This window comes from Lytechinus variegatus, chromosome 3 (assembly GCF_018143015.1).
Source record: "Lytechinus variegatus isolate NC3 chromosome 3, Lvar_3.0, whole genome shotgun sequence".
In the NCBI taxonomy this organism is placed as follows: Eukaryota; Metazoa; Echinodermata; class Echinoidea; order Temnopleuroida; family Toxopneustidae; genus Lytechinus; species Lytechinus variegatus.
In genome coordinates, this window is record NC_054742.1 from 18844244 (window position 1) to 18869167 (window position 24924).

Consider the following 24924-nt stretch of genomic DNA (forward strand, 5'->3'; position numbering starts at 1 on the left):
TATGAAAAGGTTTTTGAAATGGGAGTTTCACTATTCGTAATTGCTCCTATGTTTGCTTCTACAACCCCTCAATACACTATTTCAAAATTCTCTTCTAAATCTGGAAATGTGCATACAACTACATATATGTTGTTTTTTTTAATACATGTATATTTGAAATTTAATAAAAACAGAAATAACAAAAAATCAAACAATTCCAATCTTAATAAAAGCCTCTTCCTTTACAAGCACATCCAGTCTACAGTCACAAATCATGTTTACCGTCTCGTTAACCAGATTATGATTATAATTTTAAGGATTATTAGATTTAGAGCTTGAGATAATAACTCAACAGTATGGTTGTTAGATTAGGTTTCAATGCATGATAAAAATAGCATTAAAATTATCTGGTATCAGGAGCATGTGAAAATACATGTGTAGGTATACGTACATGTACACTGTATATGAATAAATGTAGGCTTTTTTATATCCATTCAGCACCTGTCAAACTGCTCTGTTCATTTAATTCATAAAACAAGATGTACACCAATAGTAACAAAACTACTATACAGTGTGTATCAAAAAAAGTATACACTTAGAATAAACCCTGTCAAATTATATATTTGAAATATCCTGAAGATTTTTTTTCACATTTTAATATTGGTACAGATCCATTTATGCAAATGACGATTTAACTGTCGAAAAATATTAAGTATATATAAGTATTAAATGAAACATGAAATGTAAACACCCTTTAAATGATAAAAACTTAGTGAAAAGTTGGAGTTGTCTAATAAAAACTTTTCTTCAGATTCAGTTACATGTATGTCCTCTGATCCAGCTGACACAAAAAGGGTAAAGGTTGTGCTTACTAAGTGTTGAAATTTAAATTTGGGTGGCAAAATTGTTACAAAATGCTTGAATGTATCCGTTTTATTTAAATTGACTAAAAGTGCAAGGGAAATGTATGAGAAATAATTCGCAGGGTAAGTTTGATTTCGCCCTTTCCCCTTGACACAACGTGAAAATGACCATTTCTGCGCGAACAGATTTCTGTGAGCTTTACAAAAATGGACCGTGCTTACTTAAGTGTAACATTCTGTCAAAACTTTTACTTTCATCGGATGAATGATACCCATACCCAATATTATATATGAAAAAAATTACCCGCATGATGTATATTTTTTAATTCCCAGGGATTTTTCAAAGTGTAAACTTTTTTTTGATACGCACTGTCGTAATAGTATAGGCCTACTAATTTTTTTTAAAAATCAATCTACTACTTCACAATCTTAATCCTAGAAGTTCAAAATTATGTTCATTTGTATACTTTACTATTAATAATATCAAATACATTAATATCTTTTCATGCTTAGTATTTTTCACGTACATATACTTGCCTTGATTCGATGTAAATGTAACAGTCTTATTCTAAAAAGGATGCAATATTTACCTTGCAACAAATATCTTAACTACAGGTATGAATGTACAAAAACAAACTAAATTTCTGATGGGCAACTGGCAAAAATCACCATGAAACTTAAAATTAGAGCAGGGGAGCGTTTCATGAAAGTACTTGTCGGACGTTTTATCCGACAAGTCCTGTTTTATCCGACAGTTACCATGGTAACACTGCCTCTCAGCCAATCAAAATCAAGGAAAGATGTCAGATCTGACAACTTGTCGGACAAAAATGTTGATGAAACGCTCCCCAGAAGACACAAAAATATTCCACCAGCATAGGTTTTTCACTAAATCAAAAAATGTTACGACTTGAAAGCACAGAGCTCTGGTTAGCTACATGTACTTCAAGAAAATTATGAATGTCATACTGATTGGCAAGATTCTCCTAATATTCAGTGATCAATGAAGACATGTAAATCATTCTCAATAAATCAACCTTTTTCCTGAGAAGCAAAAACATAATCACATCATTAAAACGAGATTGGAAAAACATCTGTTAACATTTTAATGTCCTACAATCATTAATTAGATATATAAAATACCCTATAGTAGTAAAGATACACATATTGCGAAGAGTAATCTATTTTAAATCGCTTATCAGTTCTTTGAAAAAAAGATAAGCTTTGCAACACACACTATATGTATACATCCAGACTATTTTAACGTCAAATTACATGTTCAGGTACATGTGAAAACTAGAATGAGACCAATGCAAACCTATAATTACCAGTAAAGAATTCACCTGTCTGGAAGGAAATGGTGGTTACTTCCATGCCTTCCTTACAAACAATACATGTAGGCCTACATACAGCTCAGTAAATATTAGTCATTGATTGAGATTTGAGAGTCACATTAAATAATCCGATTGAAGGCTGAAACCTACATGAAGTTTACATGATTAAAACATAAATTTCAGAAGTGGTAAAGATTATTAAAAGAATTCAAACACATTTTACTATTATTAGCAATTTTTAAAAACACCAACATGTGACATATCTGAAAGAAATGTGTAATGAGTGACTATTAAAGCATGTTTTGAGATCAATATTCTAATTCATTACTAGAATGCACACCTAAAACAGTTGTGAAATTATGAAATAAAAGTTTGTTTTACAGGATAAATTGTTAGATTTCGAGATAAAATTGTATCTGATCAGGTGCCTGGTAGTGTGTATAATAGAATTCACTCTGAAATGAATACTCCTTTAATATATTTCCTAAAGCTTTCTCCTATATTAATATATTTCCTAAAGCTATTTCCTAAAGTACAGGTCTCTTCAAGAAAATTACTGGTATGACTGTCAACAAATCTTTCCACTAGAGTGAGCACCTCTCACTTTAAAAAAATTCATGAATTACAAAAATTGAAAAGAGATATGGGTGTACATGTAAGTAGGTGATAATCATGAAGAGTGATGAGTGAAGTTTAGCTATTAAAGATTGATTTAAGATATTTTTTCCTTTCGAACTTTTCTCCTTGTAACCATTACATGAGGCCATGATTCACATGAAACAGGCTTGCATTTTTCTTCTTTGAAATAAGGCTTGGGAAAGTGTTCAGAAACAAGTAGTCAATGTAAACCCTTTTAGAGGACAAAATGTTATTTAAAAAATGGTATACATATAATTGGAGATGTTTGAAATGAACTTTTATTTTAAAATTGATCGTTTCACTTTTAACTCTAAGATCTAGCTAGTACAAACAACTTAATGTTAGGGTTAAAATATTCATTGGTAGTGAAGTTATGCAAAAAAGATGCATTTTTTTCAACAATGAAATTAAAATTTTTAAATAAAAATCATGCATATATTGTTGAGATATCTGTGACTGAATCTCCTAAGAAGATTAACACAAGTTAGTGTATGAGGTCACTTTTTTGAAGCACAAAATTAAGATTTGGGGGTACAATTTTTTTCCGGGCTTAATTTTCATAACATATAAACAGACAAAGGTGACAACAGGACCATACAGCTCAGATTTGACTAAGTCAAATCAATGCTAGCCTGTTCCTTTTTAGCAAAGTAAGCATGGCATTTTGCCTGATAGACAAGTCTGGGGCCCCCCGTCTTACACAGAGTTGCGATTGATCCGATCAACCACAACTATGGAAAGCCAAAAATGTCAACATTTTTGTTCAAAATATTTATAATATAGATATGTTGTTTATTCATTGCTTTCTTAAAAGTAAGGGGTTTTTGTGGGGAGGGGGGGGGGGCTTACAAAGGACATTGTACAAATTTCTTGAAGAAACTGACACTGATTGATTTCCATACATTTGAGGTTGATCAGGTCAATCGTAACTCTTTGTAAGACGGCCCCTGTTCTCCAAATAACAATACATGCATAATTACATGTTAAATGGACAATTTTCAAACTTAGAGTGGGCATGCAATACTGTGAATCCGTTGCTCCCCGCCTGGATCCACTTTGCAATTATGTGTAAGAAAATTGTGTGTTCTGAAAATATATTCTTTTCCATCTAAAGGACATTATTGAATATTCCTCTCTTTCTTTAAGATGTACATCTAAAATAAACTCACACTTTTCGTTTGAATTATGCAAAAAAAAAAGCAAAGCCACATTATACTTCATACATGTAGAATGATTCAATTCGGCTACAAACTACACGCGGTCATATTATAAGTGGTTCAGAAGTTCTAGAACCCATGAAAGAATGAATATGTCAAACCTTACAGCAAATTGAAAAGAAATCTAACTCTGCTCATGGATGAGTATTTATCCAAACAAAGCTCATATTTCAAGTGTGGTAATCTAATGATGGTTCATGAACGGATTATCAAAGACATTGGGATGAACCAGACTTATTACGCAAAATGTTCAAGGGAGGGGCTAAAATAGACACCCCCCCCCCCCCCCCGAGCTAGATAGGGTTAATCCAGATTTCAATTTTGATATCCCAACATGGTCAAAATTTATTGACCCTAAATGATCATTGACCTTGATCATGTGACCTGAAACTAATGCAAGATGATCAGTGATACCTATGTTTAAGTTTCATGAACTTGGTCCATATACTTTTTAATATATTTCAAATCTTAATTTTAAAGATTTTCAATGCTGACAATGCCAATGCTGCTGCCGCCACCATTGGAAAAGCAGAGCCTATAGTCTCAACTCTCAAGTGCTCTGTTTTGCTAGCAGACAAGAATAAATTTCCATTTCAAATAATAACTAAAAAAGTATACATTTATACTGTAGACAAATACTTCACTTCTTCACTGGAATTACAATTGGAATATATCCAAAGTAAATGATTGCTCACAATACACTTGATAATTTGCCAGAAGCTGGTTTTCACATTGAAACATTATGCCATGTTATTAAGGAAGTTCCCTGAGTGAAGCCTACTGCTTTCACCATACAAGATTATTTAGAGCATTATACTTGGATAGAACAACCCCACATTGTGCCAGATCATGTACTTTTAATCCCCAATCACCCCGCCCCAAAACACTGCATATGAAAAACAAGGGCCACTCATCTAAATTAACTGCAAGTTTATTTAAAGCCTGTCTTTAGCATCAGTAAACTATCAGTAATGTGAACTATACTTGCACACAAATGAACATTACAATCTTACAAGAGCGTGGTACTCATTGAATGCATTTTTCATCCAAATAGAATTTAAATATGCCATTTTTTTTGGCCATAAAATTTAAATCTAGCACTTTCTCTCAGTAAAGTTTTTATCTGTACCATATTCAAAATAGCTGTTTGACCCCTTACTTTTCATATAAACTGGATATTAGAAAGCTACTGGCAGAGATTATATCCTGAAATTTTCAGCCCATTCCATACTTGAGGTGTTTTTAATAAACAAGACAAAAATATGCAGATTTTCTATATTGATAGAGGACCTGATTAAATGACAATCTGATGTAAAGTCAGTATTTTATCCAATAAAACATACCGTTTATTCATACCCTTCACACGAAAATTGTTTTGGGGCCTACGCATTATGAAATGGAATAGTAACATGCATATTTGGGGGGATTTTACACCAAAACAATAGATTTTATATTACATAACTATAGGCTTTTTAATAAATTTATGGAATAAACAGGAATAATGAACATTTCATCAAAATTTGAATTTGAAAATTTTGATTAAAAAACAAACAAACAGCTTTTACATTCTTAGTTAGAAATAAAATAATTTATTTTCTTTTCATGCAATAAGACATAAAAGATAAAGTGGACTGGTCATGACATCATAACCATGTGGATACACCCATGTTCATTGTTTTGTAAAACACAGCTTTCTATATAATACTTACTAGATTTGATAACTATTTCTATTGTTCAATTTTCCTCTTGTATTGAAATCAATTTGCTCTCAGGGTGAAGTACCCTGTACCCTGTACCTCCTGAAACGAGTAGAGGAAATATTGACACAAACCCAAGCGAGGTCACTCTCTAAAGTGTATCAGGGAATGGAGATGTCACAGACTAGTATGTATTTGTTGTGGAATGCAAAAAACAAATGAAATAAAGATACTTGCATTAAAACAAAGTGCATTAAAACAAAGAGGTTATTTTGTGAGAAAATAACTTCTTTCACACTAACAGCTGACAAATGATTCAAGTCGGAAAGTACCAGATAAAGTCTTTGCATGCATGCATACTGCAAGAGAGTAGGCCCGTTTTGAAAGTCCATGTTTGATGCACGTGTACACGGCGTGTTTTTCGGTCGTGTACACGTGTACACGTTGTAAACACTGTGAGAGGAGTTCTGTTTTCATGTCGACACGGACCCGCATCAATAATAAAAAAAATATGTCATAAAAAGGGGTCTATATAGCCTAAGTCACGGTTTTAAAGCTTACCTGAGAAGTTTGAAGTATCAATCCACAAAAATTGGTGCAAATTAAAAGTTTACTCGGCTTAGCAGCGCATTAAATTAATAAAGAATGCAAAAGAAAATCAGTGCAGGGCCCTAGCTAACGCCGACGCTCGGTGGATGCGCATTTTGTATACTGTACCGTACATGCATGCACAGATCGCTGCAGAATAAGTGTAACTGAAGTTATCGATTAATTTTCATTATTATGTTGCCAATTTGAAGAGCGTTTGTTTGTAGGCTTGTGTGCGAGCGTATAACACGTAAGTTGTAGCGATGATCGCTATCACAATTGGTGATTCTCAAATTGACTCTGAGTGTGATTGAGCAACGCTTTCGAGCTTTTGAGACCGGAGAAGACACATTTCGTGCCGATTTCGTGGTACAAAAACGTGAGTCTCCAGAAAGAATGTGGATTAAATTGGTGATTTTGGAAGTGAACTCACTCTGGATTAATTGAAATATGTTGACATATTAGTAATTAAAACATGTACAGTGTCTGAGAACTAAGATTTAATGTGAGGCTGTGAGCTTGTTTATGCAGATGCTACCGTGTACACGGTGATGGAATTTAGTACACGTGCACTGACTTGACCGTGCGTGTACACGTGTACACGTGTACCCGAAACGGGCCTACAAGAGAGTAGCTCTCCAAAGCTGCAGTATACTCAACATGTGTGTGTGTGTGTGTGTAGTCTGCTATGCAAGCCCTTCACTCAAGTTAAGGGTCTGAATGTGCAGCCTACATATGCCTTGTGACTTAAAACAGCTAGTTTTGTATTAGCTAGTCTTGGCATGGAGACACAGGTGTTGATCAAAGTTTTAATCAGTGTATGTGCCTGCAGACTAGTGTGTGTGTTCAAGTGCATATAGGCAAAAACATGGCACAAAATATTGGATGGATGGAAATTAACTAAAATAATTAAACAACTGAAAATATACAGACCTATGTAAAAAAATCAAATATAGGCTACATGGATGTACCAATCCTGACAACAACATCTAGATTTCCATTATATTGTGGACTTTGAGACTTGTTAACAAAGAAATACATTCATTCTAAGAGCAGGGTTTCTTTTATATGAAGAGAGTTTATGCTTACCGCAGCTTGAGCTGTAATGTGGGTACATCCAATGATTTTTGCTCCTTTCAGAGGCTTGTCACTAGCTACTCTATTCCTTAGCAGCATTAAACCAGGCATTTCTGAAAAAATAAAAATAAAGGACATATCTTCTTAAGAGCAAATTCAAACTAAAAAAAATGAAATTGGCATCTTGGTATCAATGTCGAAAAAGATCTATACATTACAAACGCCTATAAAACTCTTACTTTAGAATCAAAATTGATGTACTAAAATAAATAGACATTTCAGACAAACAAGAATGTTTCACACATTATACATGACTGTTATCAAATCGTATATTGTGGCAGCTCAACTTTTTTTATAAAAGCAACTCCCGTTAAGTTTTAATCATTAAATACAAATATTACAAACAATAGTGTCAATGACTCCCTTTTTCCACCTTGTCATTCTCAGATTTATAACTTGTAAATTATGAATTGAGAAAATTAGTTAGAGTCAAGGAAAAAAATAAAAGGGGGCTTGGGGCAAATTTATCCCCAAAATGCCCTACAGAGCCCAGGAAAACTAAAAAAGAGCCCCTGAAATTCAAATAGGGTCCAATGTAAACTTTAATACAATGTGGCAAATTTGGTCTGCTGAGCTCATAAGTAGTCCCAGGAAAAAAAACTTTCCCTGGTTAGAGTACTGATTCTAAGTAAAGTCATTCTGTAAGCTTTAAGATGGCAAGAAATGATGCAAAGTTTTCATCATCCAGTCCAAGATGAGTCAATGTGTTATAATACTCACCTTGTTCTGCTATCTCTATCTCACGCCTACCAAATGCAGCCTTTTTAATGTTCCTAACACAAAAGTCACTTGATCCTTTTGAATTTTTCTTTACAAAGAAATAAAATTGTAAAATGAATTAAATATCTAACACCAAGGTATCTCTAAATATAATATTTGGCAATCAATAGTGTTGAATTTTCAATAACATTTGTTACTCAATTCAAAGTTAAATTCCCAGAGAAATATTTAAACAACAATATAAATTTGAGAAGGTAATCATGCCATCCCTGGCAACTCTTGTATATAAATAATGACTAGCCACTAGACATGGGTGCGATGGTAAATTTTCACACAAGATAAAGCTCAGCTTCTCTCTTCACAAAATGCAAAATTTTTAACCAAAGCATAAATTAGTATGTTGTATAACACCTTGAAGTTTGAAATACATAAACCTGGAAAATCAAATCCATGAAAGGGGGAGGGGATTCCTGACTACATTACAAAATCATTGATAACAGATGAATGGATAACATTTCTCACTGTAACAAAAGAGACTCACATTCTATATTACTGTTTGTTTCATGTACGGTCATCAATTGTATTTCTGCTTTATACGGCTTTGTGTAATCATGGTAATATCTAAATGACACTTTTAAAAATGTCTTGATTAAAATGCATAAAGATGAAAAATCAATTTTTACTGAGAGGATGTTTGCTTTTACAGTCTTCTAATTAGACAATAATACATTTTATTTTTTTATTTAAAAATATCAAAGATCAGCAAAATGTATCCATAAAACTTATCTGTAAGAAGGGGTGATTTTATTTTCATCTACAACTAGTTCACATCATATATCATTAAGGCAATTAATACTTTTCTGGGGCCATTTTTATAGTTACACACAATTTGACACCTGAATGGTCACCCTTTCTTTTGCAAAATTTTCTGTTTTAATCAAAATGACTGCAGATCTGATTTAGCCCTCAAGAAATCACCACCAGTTGTGCGCACAGTCTTAAGTTCATTACAAACTGCTTTCATGGAACATTATAAACCAGGGCTTTGTTATCAAACTATTGAACAATCAAACTACTCTACCTGTTCTTTCTGTCTGGGTGAGATTTCATCTTCATCTTCTGAGTAACTGGAATAGGACCCTGATGTATTACTATCTGTTGAGGATTGGGAAAGAGATCTAGATCGCCTCTTGTATCGTCTTCCTGCTGGTCCACTTTGTGGGGGTCCAGTTTGAAAGGTTATTTTCTATAAAACAAACAAGAAAACAAAACAAACACAAATTTAGACAAAAATCTTGAGAAAATATCATTCAGTGATGGCCATGTCATTTAAATAAATTCTACCAATGTTTGTACAGTTATGATACCTGTATAGCTAGCCTTTACGCTCATCAGAATAACAGGGGCTTTTCAAATCAATCTTACATTGACCAGGGTAGTGATAGGGAAGTAAAGAAAACTTCTCTAATATGCATGATCTACCCAAACACATGTGAGTGTAATAAGTTAAATATAACGATGTGCTAAGTTTCACTTGACTTTGGATAGTTTCCATGCTCCGAACTGCTCAAAGCTACTCTTCATCAGGAAAGATATATTTTTTTGGGGGGGTGGGCAAAGTACATTTTTACACTAATTGAATAATTGTCAACCTACATTGCATACTTTTTTTAAATCTATGATTGTGGATTGTTTTGGAAATTATGTTGGTAGGCCTATGTATTTCCTGTTATTTACTCTGTGAATTTCACTTTTTAATTATTTTTTTTCTTCACATATTTGTCTCTGCATATTTTTAGTATTTACCTATTCAAAGGGGATAATATCACTCAAGTTTGTGTTTGCTGTCAAGCACAGAACTTGTTTGACAATCGATGAGAAATCAACCAAAAAACAATGTAGAAATGCTGTGATATCATTTTCTGATTTATATCTAAACCTTAATAATTTATACCCTCTAAATAATTGCAGAGGCTGATGAGTTTTGGGCAGCTTGGGGCATGGAGTCAAACGAAATCAACGATATTCATATCACACTTCCTAACATTAACAACTCATTAATTCTATTCCAAACAGAAGGTCACCAATAAACCAAATCTTTTAGAAGTACACTTTGAAACTGACTGATTGTTTTCCTTCCAGTTGAATAGGACAAAAATTCACATTTAATGTAATTTACTTAAGTCCACATTCAGGGAAACTCATTTCTTATTCTGACAACGGGCAAGATCAATTTGCTAGAGCAATGTGCATACATGCTAAACTTCTATTACCTGAGGGATTTGTCCAGGATTTGTTGACATATTCTCACATTACTCTTCAGTCATACTGCCCCTTTTAATAAACATTGTTTATTTCAACTACCCCCCCCAAAAAAAAAAAGGGTAAAGGTTTTCAGTAATTATTATATGCCCAGATGCTTGAAATACATGTATACTGCCTTAACTTCTGTCTTCCAAGAAGTGTCTGTGACAAACAACAGATAAAGAATAAATATTTGATGTTTCCATTTTAATCTTCTGAATCATATTTTTCTTATATTACAATCTGCATGTACACTGTATGTTTAATTTTTTTTCAAACAGACAAGGTAGTTGCAGCCATTTCCGTCAAAGATTTTGCATGCCTAGGGACTCTTAATGAGTTATAATTTGTCTCCATGCATATTGCAAATGTCTCAGGGAAAGCACACAAAATTGAAATGAGTTGTAGATTTATCTGGATAACTATTTGATACTGCACAGTAGGTGTTAAATATACACACCATGTATCCAAACAGATAATGTACAAAACACATAATGTACCAAGATTTATACATGGTTGCTAATTCCTCTGCATTGGAAGATTCCTAGACTAATGCATGTCATGTGAGATACATGAAATATTGAAGGTTAATTGGCATCAGGCTCAGCTAAGCATGACTTGACAACAACCAAGTTCTTTGAAGATATCATCAGGCCCTTTACTTCTTAAAAAAATGATCAGACATATGAGGCCTAATATACATGTAGGTAATTAAAAGATCCCATGACTCTGCATCTCGATCGTATTCAATAAAAAAATATTGATCAGGTATTTTGCTTTAAGAAAAATTACTATTGATACTCACATTCAAATCACATAAGTATTTTACTTTATCAAGACAAATTTAAGCTAAATACGTGTACATACCATTAATGTCATATAGTGTAAGCAAAATAATGTACAATTTGTTATTTTGTTTATATACATATGTACCTTTGCCAAGTATGTATGACTGCCCGTATTGTACATGTTTGTAATCTACATGCAAGCCAAACTTAAGCCAGGTAGGAGACAGACTAAAAAGCAAAATTGCATGTTTGATTTTTTCTCTTACAATGATTCAATTCAGCATTTTTCTGACCTCAAAGAGTTGAATTGAGTACTGGCTCACTGGGGCTTTACTTTTAATGTGATTTAGGAGTATGTACAGATAAAGGTATCATTTGTTTTATTTTTTTACCAACCCCATCAGTTTCTATGTTGAAATAACAAGTGGAATGCCCCTGGCAGTCTTGCCTGCATTACACAATTTGATATAGCAGCAGTGCTGACTTTGAAAACAGCTATTGAATAATTATTCACAAATTTATGAAAACATTCATATCATAAAATACTATGTCCATTGACCCAAAATAACCTTTGAACATGATCAAGTAATCTAAGCTGTGTGCAAATTGCAAAACAATCATTTATATAATTGATTACTCTTATGTCTATATTTCATCAACTGGGCTATTCCACGGTTACTCACGTTACATTTGGAGACACCTTGACTCATACTTGGAGCTGTAACTCCATTATTATTGATAGGAACTAAACATCTCCTTATCACAACAAAGTACACAGTCTGACTATCCTTTGTATAAAAACAAAACTTGGGAAATCATATTATGCTCCTGGCAAATCTTTGGAATGTGTCGGTTACTCACGTTACATGATTTGGACATGCATAAAATGAAAAGTCGACATAAGTGAAAAGTCTCCTCATACAAGGCTTTTATGAAAGTTGATTATATCCATTTCAAAGAAGTATATTAGGGAGACAAACTTTGTATATAATTAAAAAAAATAAAGAACACATGGTTTTTACTTGGGGTGCAGATAATATGGTTACTCACGTTACATTTTGTCCATGTATGGTTAACAACACACATGTCATTGAAAATTCAATAATGTGTGTAAATTTCATTGCTAGGAACATCAAAAAGAGATTTTGTACCAAAAATTTGAACAATTGGAGCTTTATTGGGGAGTAGGAAGGAAAAGTATGATTTCGCTTAATAATTATGCATAAATTAGCATAATCGCTTAATACCAATTTGCATGAAATAAATTACTATATAGTATTGTAGATTATGTCCAAGACAACCTGCACGCAAATTTTCAGCGTGATCGTGCGGCCAATGGCCGAGATCTCAAGGGGGCCTGGGAGCCCCCCCCCCCGGGCCATATCAACTCCCAAAATACCCCGGCCTAGATAGAGTTACAGGTAAGGGCATTCAATGTGTTGTCCGAACACTCTTTTAAGTTTGGTTAATCAAAACCAAGTCTTACTAATGCACTCTCGCATTATGAATACTTCTACTTAATATTCAAGTTTTTGCGTGATTGTATGACCACTGATATTTTGATGAACAAAGAGTCGCATCAAAGAGATGTACCCTCATTTTGCTTTTGATTGATCAAAAATAACTTCACAACTCACCATGAGACTTAAAACTTGACATCCCACAGAAAATGTTACCGAACTGAATAATTTTTACTGGTTACTCACATTACATGATGGTTACTCACGTTACAAAGTTACTCACGTTACAGTATTTCTTCATCATTTTTATTAAAAAATTGTACTTTTTAGTGATTTTGATAGTCATCACTGTGTCAAAGATTGTTTGAAGGAAGAGAATTTGAAATCCCACCAATTAACTGTGAAGAATTTTTCTCTCAGAAAACAAAGTCAGTTTTTTCGGTTACTCACGTTACATCACATGGGCAGGTTGCAATATTCGTTTTTGAATGAGTACTACAAATTTACTTGAAAAGCGGTTGTGTATTTTAAGTAATTTGACTCTTCTAAACTTCAGAAATGTATAAAGTGGTATGTTGTTGCAATAACCAAATGGTAATAAGGCATATTTCATTTTTCACTATTTTTCTTGTATTTTGGTACACAATGGAAGACACAACTTTTGACCATTTTTTTCCAAAGTATACTTATGAAAATAAACTTTTTATTTCTTGTTCCTGAAACTATCATGTATGAAGGACTTTAAGTATTAAAAAATTCAAGAAAATATTGAATTTGAATTTTTAAGCTCATGTCCACCAACCTGTGGAATTGCCCAACTACATGTAGATCCATTTACAAGTATGTACAGATAAATGTAGTGCGGACATTTGTTGGGTTTTTTTTTTTTACCAACCCCATCAGATTCTATGTTGAAAATAATAAGTGGAATGCCCCTGGCAGTCCTGCCTGCATTACTTGATTCGATATAGCAGCAGTGCTGACTTCGAAATCAGCTATTGAATAATAATTCACAAAAGAAAACATTCATACTAAATATTATGTCCATTGACCAAAAATGGCCTTTGAACAACAACTTTGTATAATACTGAAAATTTCATCAAAATAATGAAATAAAGTTATGACATTTTTTCAATGTATGCTCAATTTCACAAAACAGTTATATGCACATCCTGGTCTTATGCAAGTGAGAGGACTGATGACATTACCCACTATTTCTTTTGTATTTCATTAAAAATATGTAATATTCCCATTTTCTCATGATTGTCATGAAAAACAAAATATATTCCTCCCTGTACAATGCAATTAACATTGTCTCAACTTTTCTGGGCTCAGTCAATTTGGTCAATATTGTAAAATCGGTAAAAATTAAATATTGCATAATTCAAACAATAAAAAAACAAAAGAAATATTGATTGAGGGACATCATCAACTCTCATTTGCATATCAGATTTATGCATAGTTACCTGTTTTGCAGAAAATAAACTTATGAAAGGTCATAATTTTCTTATTTTACATCCGATTTTGATGAAATTTTCAGTGGTATGCTGGTTTGATTTTTCTATTCTGATTCAAATAAACATTTTCATGGGGTGGACTTGACCTTTAAAGTGTTTTTTTTTGTTTAAGCGGAAAAGCATAAAAATGAATATAATACAAAATCAATTACTAAAAAAATAAACTTTACTTTCTAAATCATTTTAGATTCTCTATGTAAAATTATAGGCTTATTATCCTCTTCTATTAGCAATTATCACAAAGGTAAGAAAAGAATATCAACAATCAATGAGAGACCATACTTGGTGTACACTGTACATGTAGGTCCCATGGTGATGTACAATACCACAAAAAATATAAAGAGCTAATCCCACCCCCCCCCAAAAAAAAAGGGTGGCCACTGGAAAAATGAGATGAAAATGGAGTTGACTACTTGACCAAAGCTCTGAAACAATTCTAATTCAATATTGACTAACCTTTCCATTTTCAGATTCGCCTACCTCTGCTGCCTTGGCACTATCAGCTCCTTCTAAATGCACTTGTACTTTCGTGGCTTTTCCATTAGCACATAATTTATTCATCTCCTCTTGTGAAACCCCACTCATTGGCTCCATGGCAGACATTTTATACACACTGCTTTGCTTTGCTTAGTATTCAATGGCAATCCAGAGAGCTCAATGAAGAGACTGCACTAGACAGAGCAGCTTGTGAAAAGATGTTGCTAGCAGGAAGAGAGAGAGTGAGTGAATGCCAAACTGTCAGCCCCCTCCTTGTCCGAATATGAAGCTCCGAGGAGGGGATTTATCAAGCAGGAAGTGAACAACACCAGATGATGAAATCAGAAAATGTCACCAGACAAAAATTATTAAGCTTTCAAAGTCATATGCACCAGTTTGTATGAGAGGTGCTTGTTTTACATTTAGTATAAATGTTGTCAAATATAGGTATCAAAGCAAAATCAATGAACTTCATCTAACATTCGATATAATTCAATATCTTGAATTTGTGAGATGGGCATCATTCTAGCATCATTTATCTTGTTTTGTTTTGTTTACTGCTTTTTCAAATGTCACATGCAAGGTAAAATCCTCTGGACATGAAAATATCAATGTGATACAATGTAGTACTTCATGGATGCCCATTACCCTTTTAAAAGTCCTCGCTGATGAAAAGGTTAATTCTGTCAAATGATAGGTTATCCAAATGATCTGATATGAAATTATTAAATCTGACAAAGTAAGGTTAGTCAACCAAGAAAATATTCTTTCTAGAACTGTGAACACTATAACTTGCACAAGTTGAGCATCTGCAATGACATTGATAAGAATATGATAAGTATAATCTATTATTATTTGACAGCATTTTAAAGAATTCTGAAAAATGAAAGTCTATCATCTGCCTTGCTCATTATAGATCTGCTATAGGTTATCATTAATCTGTTTGCTCCAAAGTGTATCATATGTATAAATGTACAAAACGTACCTTCATTTATACAAATAAGCCAGACAGTCAAAAGTAGCACAGAAGCAACAAAACAACAGGAAATTGAATAATAAAGATCTACACGACACTGAAGTGGGCTATGACTTGCACTCTACTTGGAACATGGGAGGTGTAAATGGATACCCCTCCTCCTCTGAAACACAATAGATAACAGCCTAAATAGGCCAAATGAATTCCAATTTGGTTTTTGCAAACAAAATAGTATTTGGCGAAAATGTAGCTTTAACCTAGAGCTTTTAATCACTTGACCATTGCCAATTGACAGCAGAATCAAGTGTACCTTTGCAACACTCTATATCTCTTTGATATTCTAGGTTGGATTCTTGCCAATATGAATTATACAGATATTGCCTAACTAGAGTTTGAATATAACATTTCCTCTCCCTGATGGAGTTATATTTTTCCCAAGGGATTATATTTTGCCCGAAGCGCGCAGCACTGAGGTAAAATATTCTCCCAAGGGAAAAATATAGCTTCGGAGGGGAGTTGAAATGTTATTTATTAAAACGATAGACCAGGCAATATCTGTTATATTATATAGTCTATGTGGATTTGCTATCAGAGATTGCATTCATCATCTTGCTCAAACCCGAAATTCTTATTACAGCTCTTATCCATCTACGTCATAATAGATATTTTTTTTTTAAATACATCAAGCGCATTCTTCATGCAATCGACACGTTAACATTAGCGCGTACATCAAATAAACTACCTTGTTACGCAACTTGTATTCAGCGAGTGACGTCACCTTAGTGAATATAATTCCGCAATTGACAATAAAACGCAGTAGATTCCCTGAGGTGACGTCAAAACCTAGAATATAACAAATGCGATCCTCGCAGCTATGGTCACGTGATGGCGTATTGACCTATCACTGATTCAAATCTACATAACCTATGTAATATTATACAGATATTGCCTACCTAGAGTTTGAATATAACATTTACTCTCCTTACAGAGTTTTATTTTTCCCAAGGGATTATATTAGCCCGATGCGCGCAGCGCTGAAGGAAAATATTCTCCCAAGGGAAAAATATAGCTTCAGAGGGGAGTTGAAATGTAATTTATTTAAAAGATAGACAAGGCTATAGACTTGTGGATTTGCCATCAGAGATTGCATTCATCATCTGGCTCTCTGATTAACCCGAAATTCTTGCTGCAGCTCTGATCCATCTACGTCATAATGAATTTTTTTAAAGAAATATATCAAGCACATTCTTCGTGCAATTGACGCGTGCATCAAATAAACTACCTGCTTGCGCAACTTGTAAGCAGCCAGTGACGTCACAAACGCCACAATTGACAATACAGCGGTTATATTCACTGAGGTGATGTCAAAACCTAAAATATAGCAAATGTGATCCTCACAGCTATGGTCAATGATTCGAATCTACATAACCTATGTAATATAATTTGATAATATACAGTCTGTACTTTGCCAGCTGAATTAAGTTTGGGAGGAAATCAGTCTTCATCAGGGGTGTGAGTGATCACAAACAAAAAGATCTCAAAAAAGCTGAAAAAGTCTGAAATAGAAAGCACTCCCATACTTTTTGTACAGAGGAAAGCCAAATATAAGCTGAAATTCAGCAGAAAATCAAAACAATAAAATCTGAAATCAGATAAAAATCTGAACTCTCACATCCCTGGTCTACATATGCTTTTTATACAGATACATGAACATTTAAAGGATACACACGAAGAAAATTCACGAAAGTGATGATTATAGACAAATTATATATGGATGGAAAGGTATTGTCTTTTTATACACAAATATATCACTAAAAAGTCTTATAGATGTCGTGGAAATGCAAGAAATTAAATTATTAGACACCCTTCTCAGCCCCCCAGACCGACAATCACGCAGCCGAAAACGGTCGAGAATAATGACGTCACACAATCGACGAGCTCATCAGCTCTCTGTGCATCATGCACTGAATCACCTTACTGACCTGTTCAATATCTTCCGAATTTACCGTTTTCTTCATGTTATGTGACATTCAATTTCTGTTTTCGACAACTTCAGACCAAACGTGAATCAGAACTGTGTTCCTTTGCCCGTTTTTATTGAATTGTGGACTGTAAAGACCGATTTTGTCTACTGCATTCGTCATTGTGTTGCTCCACTCCAGTCAGTGAGTGATCAGGGTACCGGTAGTCACTTAAGAACCAAGTTTGAAAGGATACTTGTAAAATTACGTCACTCTCGCCGATGAATATTCATTAGATCGTGGTCGTGCGTGTTCAATACAAACTCTCTGCATGCATGCACTCAGTGTGTATTGAACACGCACGACCACGATCTAATGAATATTCATCGGCGAGAGTGACGTAATTTTACGAGTGTCCTTTCAAACTTGGTTCTTAAGTGACTACCGTGAGGGAGTCGCTGCCCAAAGTAGGCCTAGAGAATCTAACTTGAAAATAAAAAGCAGCAATTAAGAAGTAAGATTTAATAAATACAGGACTGAACAGAATCTCACATGAAAATAAAAAAGAGAAAAAAGAGCTGGTAGGAACGGGGAAGGGATATAACTGAAAAAAAAAAATCCCGAACCAAAAAAAATCGAAGAGTTTCGAACCAGGATCCCCGCACTCACAAAAAAAACTACGTGCGTACAGATTTGTCCACAGAGAGTATCTTTATCGTTCCTGGGTTCATAATGATATATATACAAAGTGCGTTCGCTGCTGTTGCCTCGCAATGCTTCAGCAATCCAACTGCAATTCCAATCATTTCGCGATGGATATTGCCGTGTTTTTTTGTGGTTCCTGAACTTGCTACGTAATTAAATTTCATAATTTTTATTCAGTCGTGAAGACGAATGTCTATGTTTTATATTGATAATAATATCAATGTGGTGCAAGCATGATTTCTAAGTGAAAATATGCTTTGTTTATTCACGTATATTTCTTGAAAACAAATAATTTTTTCTAAGCTAAATATCGGTTACCAAAATATGTTAAATGTGCATTTCATTTTACTGTTCAGAAAATTCAAACTTTTATCTATGTAATAAGACCAATCTTGTGAGTAATAAACAATTCTAAGAGCAAAAAACGCTGATTGGAAAGATCGTCTTCAATGGGCTGCTGTCAGCTCAGCTGCTCACTGCTCTTGGTGTGACGTCACTCAGCTGGAGCTCGCCAGAGGACGGACGAAGGCAGAAATATGCCATGAAAATAAGTCATTTTTGAGAGCTAATTTCTGCAAACTCTAATCACTATTTTAAAAAGTGAAGTTATATATCTGATAAGTAATACTTCCCCTTTACAATGATGACCACAAAAAGACATTATAAAATACTTTTGATTCTTCGGTTGTCTACTTTAAGTATTAATTCCAAAAGCTAATCTGCAGACATCACTTCCCTTTTCTTTGGGGGAGGGGTGATGTTTTGAGTGCATCAGAAAAATATAATCCTTTGCGAATGACTTTTAAACAATGATATGAATTCCTAAATAACATAAACAAGAACTTGAAAAAAACTTGATGAATATTTTCAACATGCAACAATGTTGAGTGAAAAGTTGCAAAGCCAAGGCTAAGGTCAAGGATTTGGTCAAGGATTTCGGAGTCTAGATCAACTCTGAGGCCAAAGACAAGGCTATATAATTTCTCTCAGGCCAGGAGCACATCACACCTTCCAAACAACACAAGTTTCTCTTTAATCACATGATCGCAGGGAACAAGCTAATGCTGATCTGGACACGCAAAACAGATCATCACTTCAGTGAGCCCTCTTTGACAATTTTCAGGACAGTTGGTTCATAGGAATACTTCTGCAGGAATACTTAAAAAATAGTGCAGTTGGTATAACTTTCATGACTACTTGATAATTATACAATGCTGCTGACCAAAATTACATATATGATATCTAGGGCCTACAGCAACTCTTCAAACTCTTCTGCATGATATTTCGGATTTTCAATTTAAGTTCAATAGCACAAATGTACATAAGTATGTTCTAGGAGCACACAATCTAAACCCAATAACTTGGTTCATTTGAAAATTTTCATTACAAACCAGAGTTACAGCCAACAAAAAGAAAACATGGGTATTGAGAGGTGATAATCAACAATGACCATATTCTCACTACTGTCCTAAAACTAGTTTACTGTGTAACATGAAAGTCGAAGCGGTCTTAGAAACGATCTTCCAAACCAGTTCAGAAAACCACCTCCAATGTTGTTTTCCAGATTACCTTGCTTTGTTAAACTAGTTTAAGCATAGGTGAGGAAACTACCATTTTGGGGAAGTAATCACTGCATATATGTTGTATGTAGAATGCCTACACTGCAGTTTCAAATTTTGTGTGAAACTGAGACAGTTCCTATAGCAACAAGATCGCTTTCTGTGAATGGGTTCTGAATCTGAAAATGACTTTTGGGTGATCAGATGGGAACACTAGCAAAGTAATCTTCCAAACTGGTTTCCTGAACTGATTTAAAAAAAACTAATTTTAGAAAAGTAGATGAGAACAGGGTAACAGTTTCATGATAAAACCGAAACGGTTCTAAGAAAGTGAATCACTAATTTTTTTAGTCAGAGATAAAATGTTATCATATTCATGAACTATACCCCAAGTAAGACTGATTCAGTACATTTTTTCTTGTTTTGTTTGATTGTTGTGTGGCATAATGACATGGATATCTTTATTGTCTTGTAAGGAATTAATGGTACACATCAAAGAATGTTATATACATGCAGCATAGACAAAACCCGTTCTCATCTACTTCCAAAACTATAGGAAACCAGTTTAACATGTAATGGGAATTAGGATTGGGAATGCTCACTGTGGTCTTGGAAGTGATCTTGAAGCTCAAGTCCACCCCAGAAAAATGTTGATTTTAATAAATAGAGAAAAATCAAACTTAGCATAATGCTGAAAATTTTATTCAAATCAGATGTAAAATAAGAAAGTTATGACATTTCAAAGTTTCGCTTATTTTCCACAAAACAGGTATACATATACACATCCTGTTTATGAGTTATGATGGTAATTCAACAAATAACCCCAAAGTGGGCAAAGTTCATTAACCTTAAATGAACATTTACCTTGGTCATGTGACCTGAAACTTGCACAGGATGTTCAGTGATACTTGATTACTCTAATGTGCAAGTTTGATGAATCAGATCCATAAACTGTCAAAGATATGATGGTAATTCAACAAATAGCCTTAACTTGGCCAAAGTTCATTGACCTCAAATGACCTTTTACCTTGATCATGTGAACTGAAACTCACACAGGATGTTCAGTGATATTTGATTGCTCTTATGGTCAAGTTTGATGAATCAGATCCATAAACTTTTAAAAGTATGATGGTAATTCAACAAATACCCCCAACTTGGCCAGATTTCACTGACCTTAAAATGACCTTTGACCTTGGTCATGTGACCTGAAACTCGCACAGGATGTTCAGTGATATTTCAAAGTCATCATGGTAATTCAAAAAATACCCCAACTTGGCCAAAGTTTGTTGACCCTAAATGACCTTTGACCTTGGGCATGTGACTTGAAACTCGGGCAGGATAATCAGTAATATTTGATCACCCTTATGGCCTAGTTTCATGAACTAGGTCCATTTATTAATCGGTATTAAAAGGAAATAATCTGTTGTTTCATGATGCGGCAAACTGAACTTGCAACGTTTCGACTGCACTTGCTAGTCTTCGTCAGGCAATTATAATAATAATAAATAACATTTATAGGGTGCTTACTACTGGTGTTTCTAAGCCCACTGTGTTCTCTTTATGGTTTGTACTTGGGATTAAAAGAAAAGAAAGAAAACGGAAAAAAAAGTAGCAGGGGAAAATGACACAGCTATAAATGCAACTATACTAATAATCAAAAATCAAAACTGGTGTGCACCTCCAACTGACCAACCCACAACTGTGAATCACCTATTAAACAGGTACAGGTTTTGAAGTGGACAATCGCTGTGTGCGCCTTTTATACTGTAAGCTGCGTACTGTCAGTGCAGGAACTGCCTTGCTATGATTGGTCAGAGACCAATCATAGCGTGGAGTTTGAATTCAAACAAGTGGAACGCCTCTGGCAGTCTTGCTTGCAATACACACTTCGATATAGCACCAGTGCTTCCTTTAAAACAGCTAATTATTCACAGAACAAAACACCAATATAATAATAAAATAATTATTCACAGAACAAAACACCAATATAATAATAAAATAAGTCCATTGACTCAAAATGACCTTTGACCATGATCATGTGACCTAAGACATGTGCGAAACAATCAACCTTATGTCGATGTTTCATGAGCTAGATCCAGAAACTTCGTAAGTTATGATGCCAATTCAACACATACTCCCAACATGGTCAAAGTTCATTGACCCTAAATGATCTTTGACCTTGGTCATGTGACCTGAAACTCAAGCAGGATGTTCAGTAATACATGATTACCCTTATGACCAAGTTTCATAAACTACATGTAGGTCCAAATACTTACTAAGTTATGATGACATTTCAAAAACTTAACCTTGGTGAAGATTTCAATGTTGACGACGCCGCAGTCAGAAAAGCGGCGCCTATAGTCTCACTCTGCTATGCAGGCGAGAAAAAAATTATCACAACCTAAGTCCAAACCAAAGTGACATGTTTATATATGGAAGGTTCCTGCTGGGCTTGTAAGTTGAATTCAAACTCACAAATTTTAAAAATTTATTCGAAATAATGCAATATTCAACAGAGCCTACAATCTGGCAGATGCTGTTACACAACATAAGTGATACCCTCTCATCTTGCTTTGCTTGTTTTTTTTATATAAAATAAAATTTTCATATCCAGAGACAGATGTCCCACATGTAAAATATTGATGGCACTGTCAGTAGTGTAATATCAAGTTGTCTAATATCTACTCACATTTAAAAAAATTGATCTTTCAGTCGTCTTTGACAAAAGTTTGCCTGATTAAACCCATTTATAAGCTTGTTGTACTTGAACTTTGATGCTCTTCAAACCCAAGTTTATCATCTATTACGACACCCCAAGTCCCAAACAAAGTGACATGTTTATATTTATGGAAGATTCCTGCTGGGCCTGTGAGTTACTGCTGGTGAGAAAAATATATTTGGGAGTTAAATATCAGCTTCCATGTAACCTGCCTTCTTTCTGACCATCATTTCAGATTACCCCCCCCCCTCTCTCTCTCCTTTTCTGGAGTGTAACACAATCATTCTGATCTCTAGTAAACTTGATAACATTGAGTGGCATTCTGAGAAGATCCATTTTATCACTGATAAAATAAAGTATTCAGGGGTCCGTTGCAGAAAGAGTTGCATTTAAACGCAAGTAAAAAAAATCAATCGCAAGTCCCAAATGCGCGCTATTGATTGGTTGAAAATCAAGTTACGCATGATTTTTAGAGTTGCGATTGATTTCGCCGAGCGAAACATGGGAATCTGATCTGCTCAATTTTCTGCACAAATGAGACGAAAACTGGGTAAAATTGATGAATATTTTTGCAGATACAATGCTTGGAAAATTGGGTGGTCGATAAGGGGTAGTTCCAACCATACACGCACATAAATGGGATGCAATCCCTGCCCCTGGCTCCGTGGAGAATAACTAGCATACGGTACCGTACAAATGATTTTTACGGCCAAATCGTGGTTTTGGGAACCACTCGTAGATTTGTGTATGCGCACTTGTGTACAAAGTGAATGGAGGTGAAAACAGGGAACCGTGCGCATGACTGAATAAAGCACTGCTGCAGAGCTACCAAGTCTCACGCATTATGCGTGAGACTCAAGCATTTTGGACTCTTGTTCATCCCCTCAAATCTCTGTCTCACGCAACCATCACAGCCTATCCCCATGTACATTGTACACAATGTCTGTGATCTCACTCAAATTCACAGAAAATCTCATGCATAGCTGGTCTTTGAACTTGGCATCTCTGCTGCTGTAAGAAGTGAACGGTGGTTCCCAATATCACGATAATGCCATTTTTACTATACTCTCTTGACTCTACTCTAGTCTAGGACTAGAAGCCTAGCCTCCTCCTGGCCATTGAGTAACTGTTAGTTACTACTAGACTCTAGGGCCAAATCGTGGTTTTGGGAACCACTCGTAGATTTGTGTACGCGCACTTGTGTACAAAGTGAATGGAGGTGGAAATAGGGAACCGTGCGTGTGACTGAATAAAGCGCTGCTTATGAAGTGAACGGCAGAGATGCCAAGTTCAAAGACCAGCTATGCGTGAGATTTTCTGTGAATCTGAGTGAGATCACAGACATTGTGTACAATGTATATGGGGATAAGCTGTGATAGTTGCGTGAGACAGAGATTTGAGGGGGTGAACAAGAGTCCAAAATGCTTGAGTCTCACGCATAATGCGTGAAACTTGGTAGCTCTGGAACGGTGGTTCCCAAAATCACGATAATGCCAACTCTAGCTCTGTTCATGGACCTACATCATGTTATAGGTCCATGCTCTGTTAGAGAGCTGTGCCACCACTTCACATGGCAAGGGCTGAAGAAGGGCAAGGCATTCATCAATCAATGTTCATCTGTTCATTCATTGTCACGATTGATTTTCTCTCGAGTCTTGTTTTTTTTTTCTTATTTAGAATTTAATGATAATTTAATGATACTCACCCTTTCTCTGGAAACACCTTCCGGATGCAATGGCTTGGAATCCGAACGGGAACGTAAGGACACCTTTCCTTTACCATTTTTTTCACCAGACGATGATGCAGAATCTGCCATTTTCTTTTGCTCAGTTCAATTCAATAGCTTTTCCGCGCATAGCTAGCGACGTATACTACGTGTGAAAGGCGCTCACGTACACAGTATACTACCCGGCAATGCACACGGTACAGAAAACCAAGCATGGAAATTGGCCGCGAGTTGACCCCGAATTTCCTCCTCGTCATGAATAATGCATAGATCTTCGCCACCCGCAAGTTTGTCGTCACATTAAACTTGGCCAATTAGACCATAGCGATACTGTGGCAATGGACACGATTGGACAGAAGTTCACGAGGGCGGAAAATTCAACAAGTTCCCATATGTAAATAATACCGATTGCATATTGGTGGGAGGGGTTGCACAATTTGTTGCAAAATTACACAGCCACACACAAGCCCGACACAAGCCCCCATTGTCGCCCCCGGAGAGTAGAGGTTTGGTCTACCACTCTAACTTAAACTTTTATGTGTATCTCACTCGGCCACA

The 24924-nt window shown here is 35.0% G+C and overlaps 1 protein-coding gene across 2 annotated transcripts in view; it reads right to left on the minus strand.

The window, feature by feature from the left end:
- LOC121410401 (S-adenosylhomocysteine hydrolase-like protein 1) overlaps positions 1 to 24522 on the minus strand; it is a 37113-nt gene extending 12591 nt beyond the window's left edge. Inside the window, exons 1-4 of one of the 2 annotated variants that reach the window (XM_041602462.1) lie at positions 24346 to 24522; positions 9256 to 9420; positions 8175 to 8262; positions 7407 to 7507 (exon numbers count right to left, since the gene is read on the minus strand). In XM_041602462.1, the coding sequence (XP_041458396.1) occupies positions 7407 to 7507; positions 8175 to 8262; positions 9256 to 9420; positions 24346 to 24456 (465 nt within the window). In that variant the 5' untranslated portion in view covers positions 24457 to 24522. Of the gene's footprint in view, positions 1 to 7406; positions 7508 to 8174; positions 8263 to 9255; positions 9421 to 14699; positions 15200 to 24345 lie in introns of those variants that run through there. The other variant, XM_041602461.1, reaches the window with a different exon arrangement.
- Between the last annotated feature and the right edge of the window lie 402 nt (positions 24523 to 24924).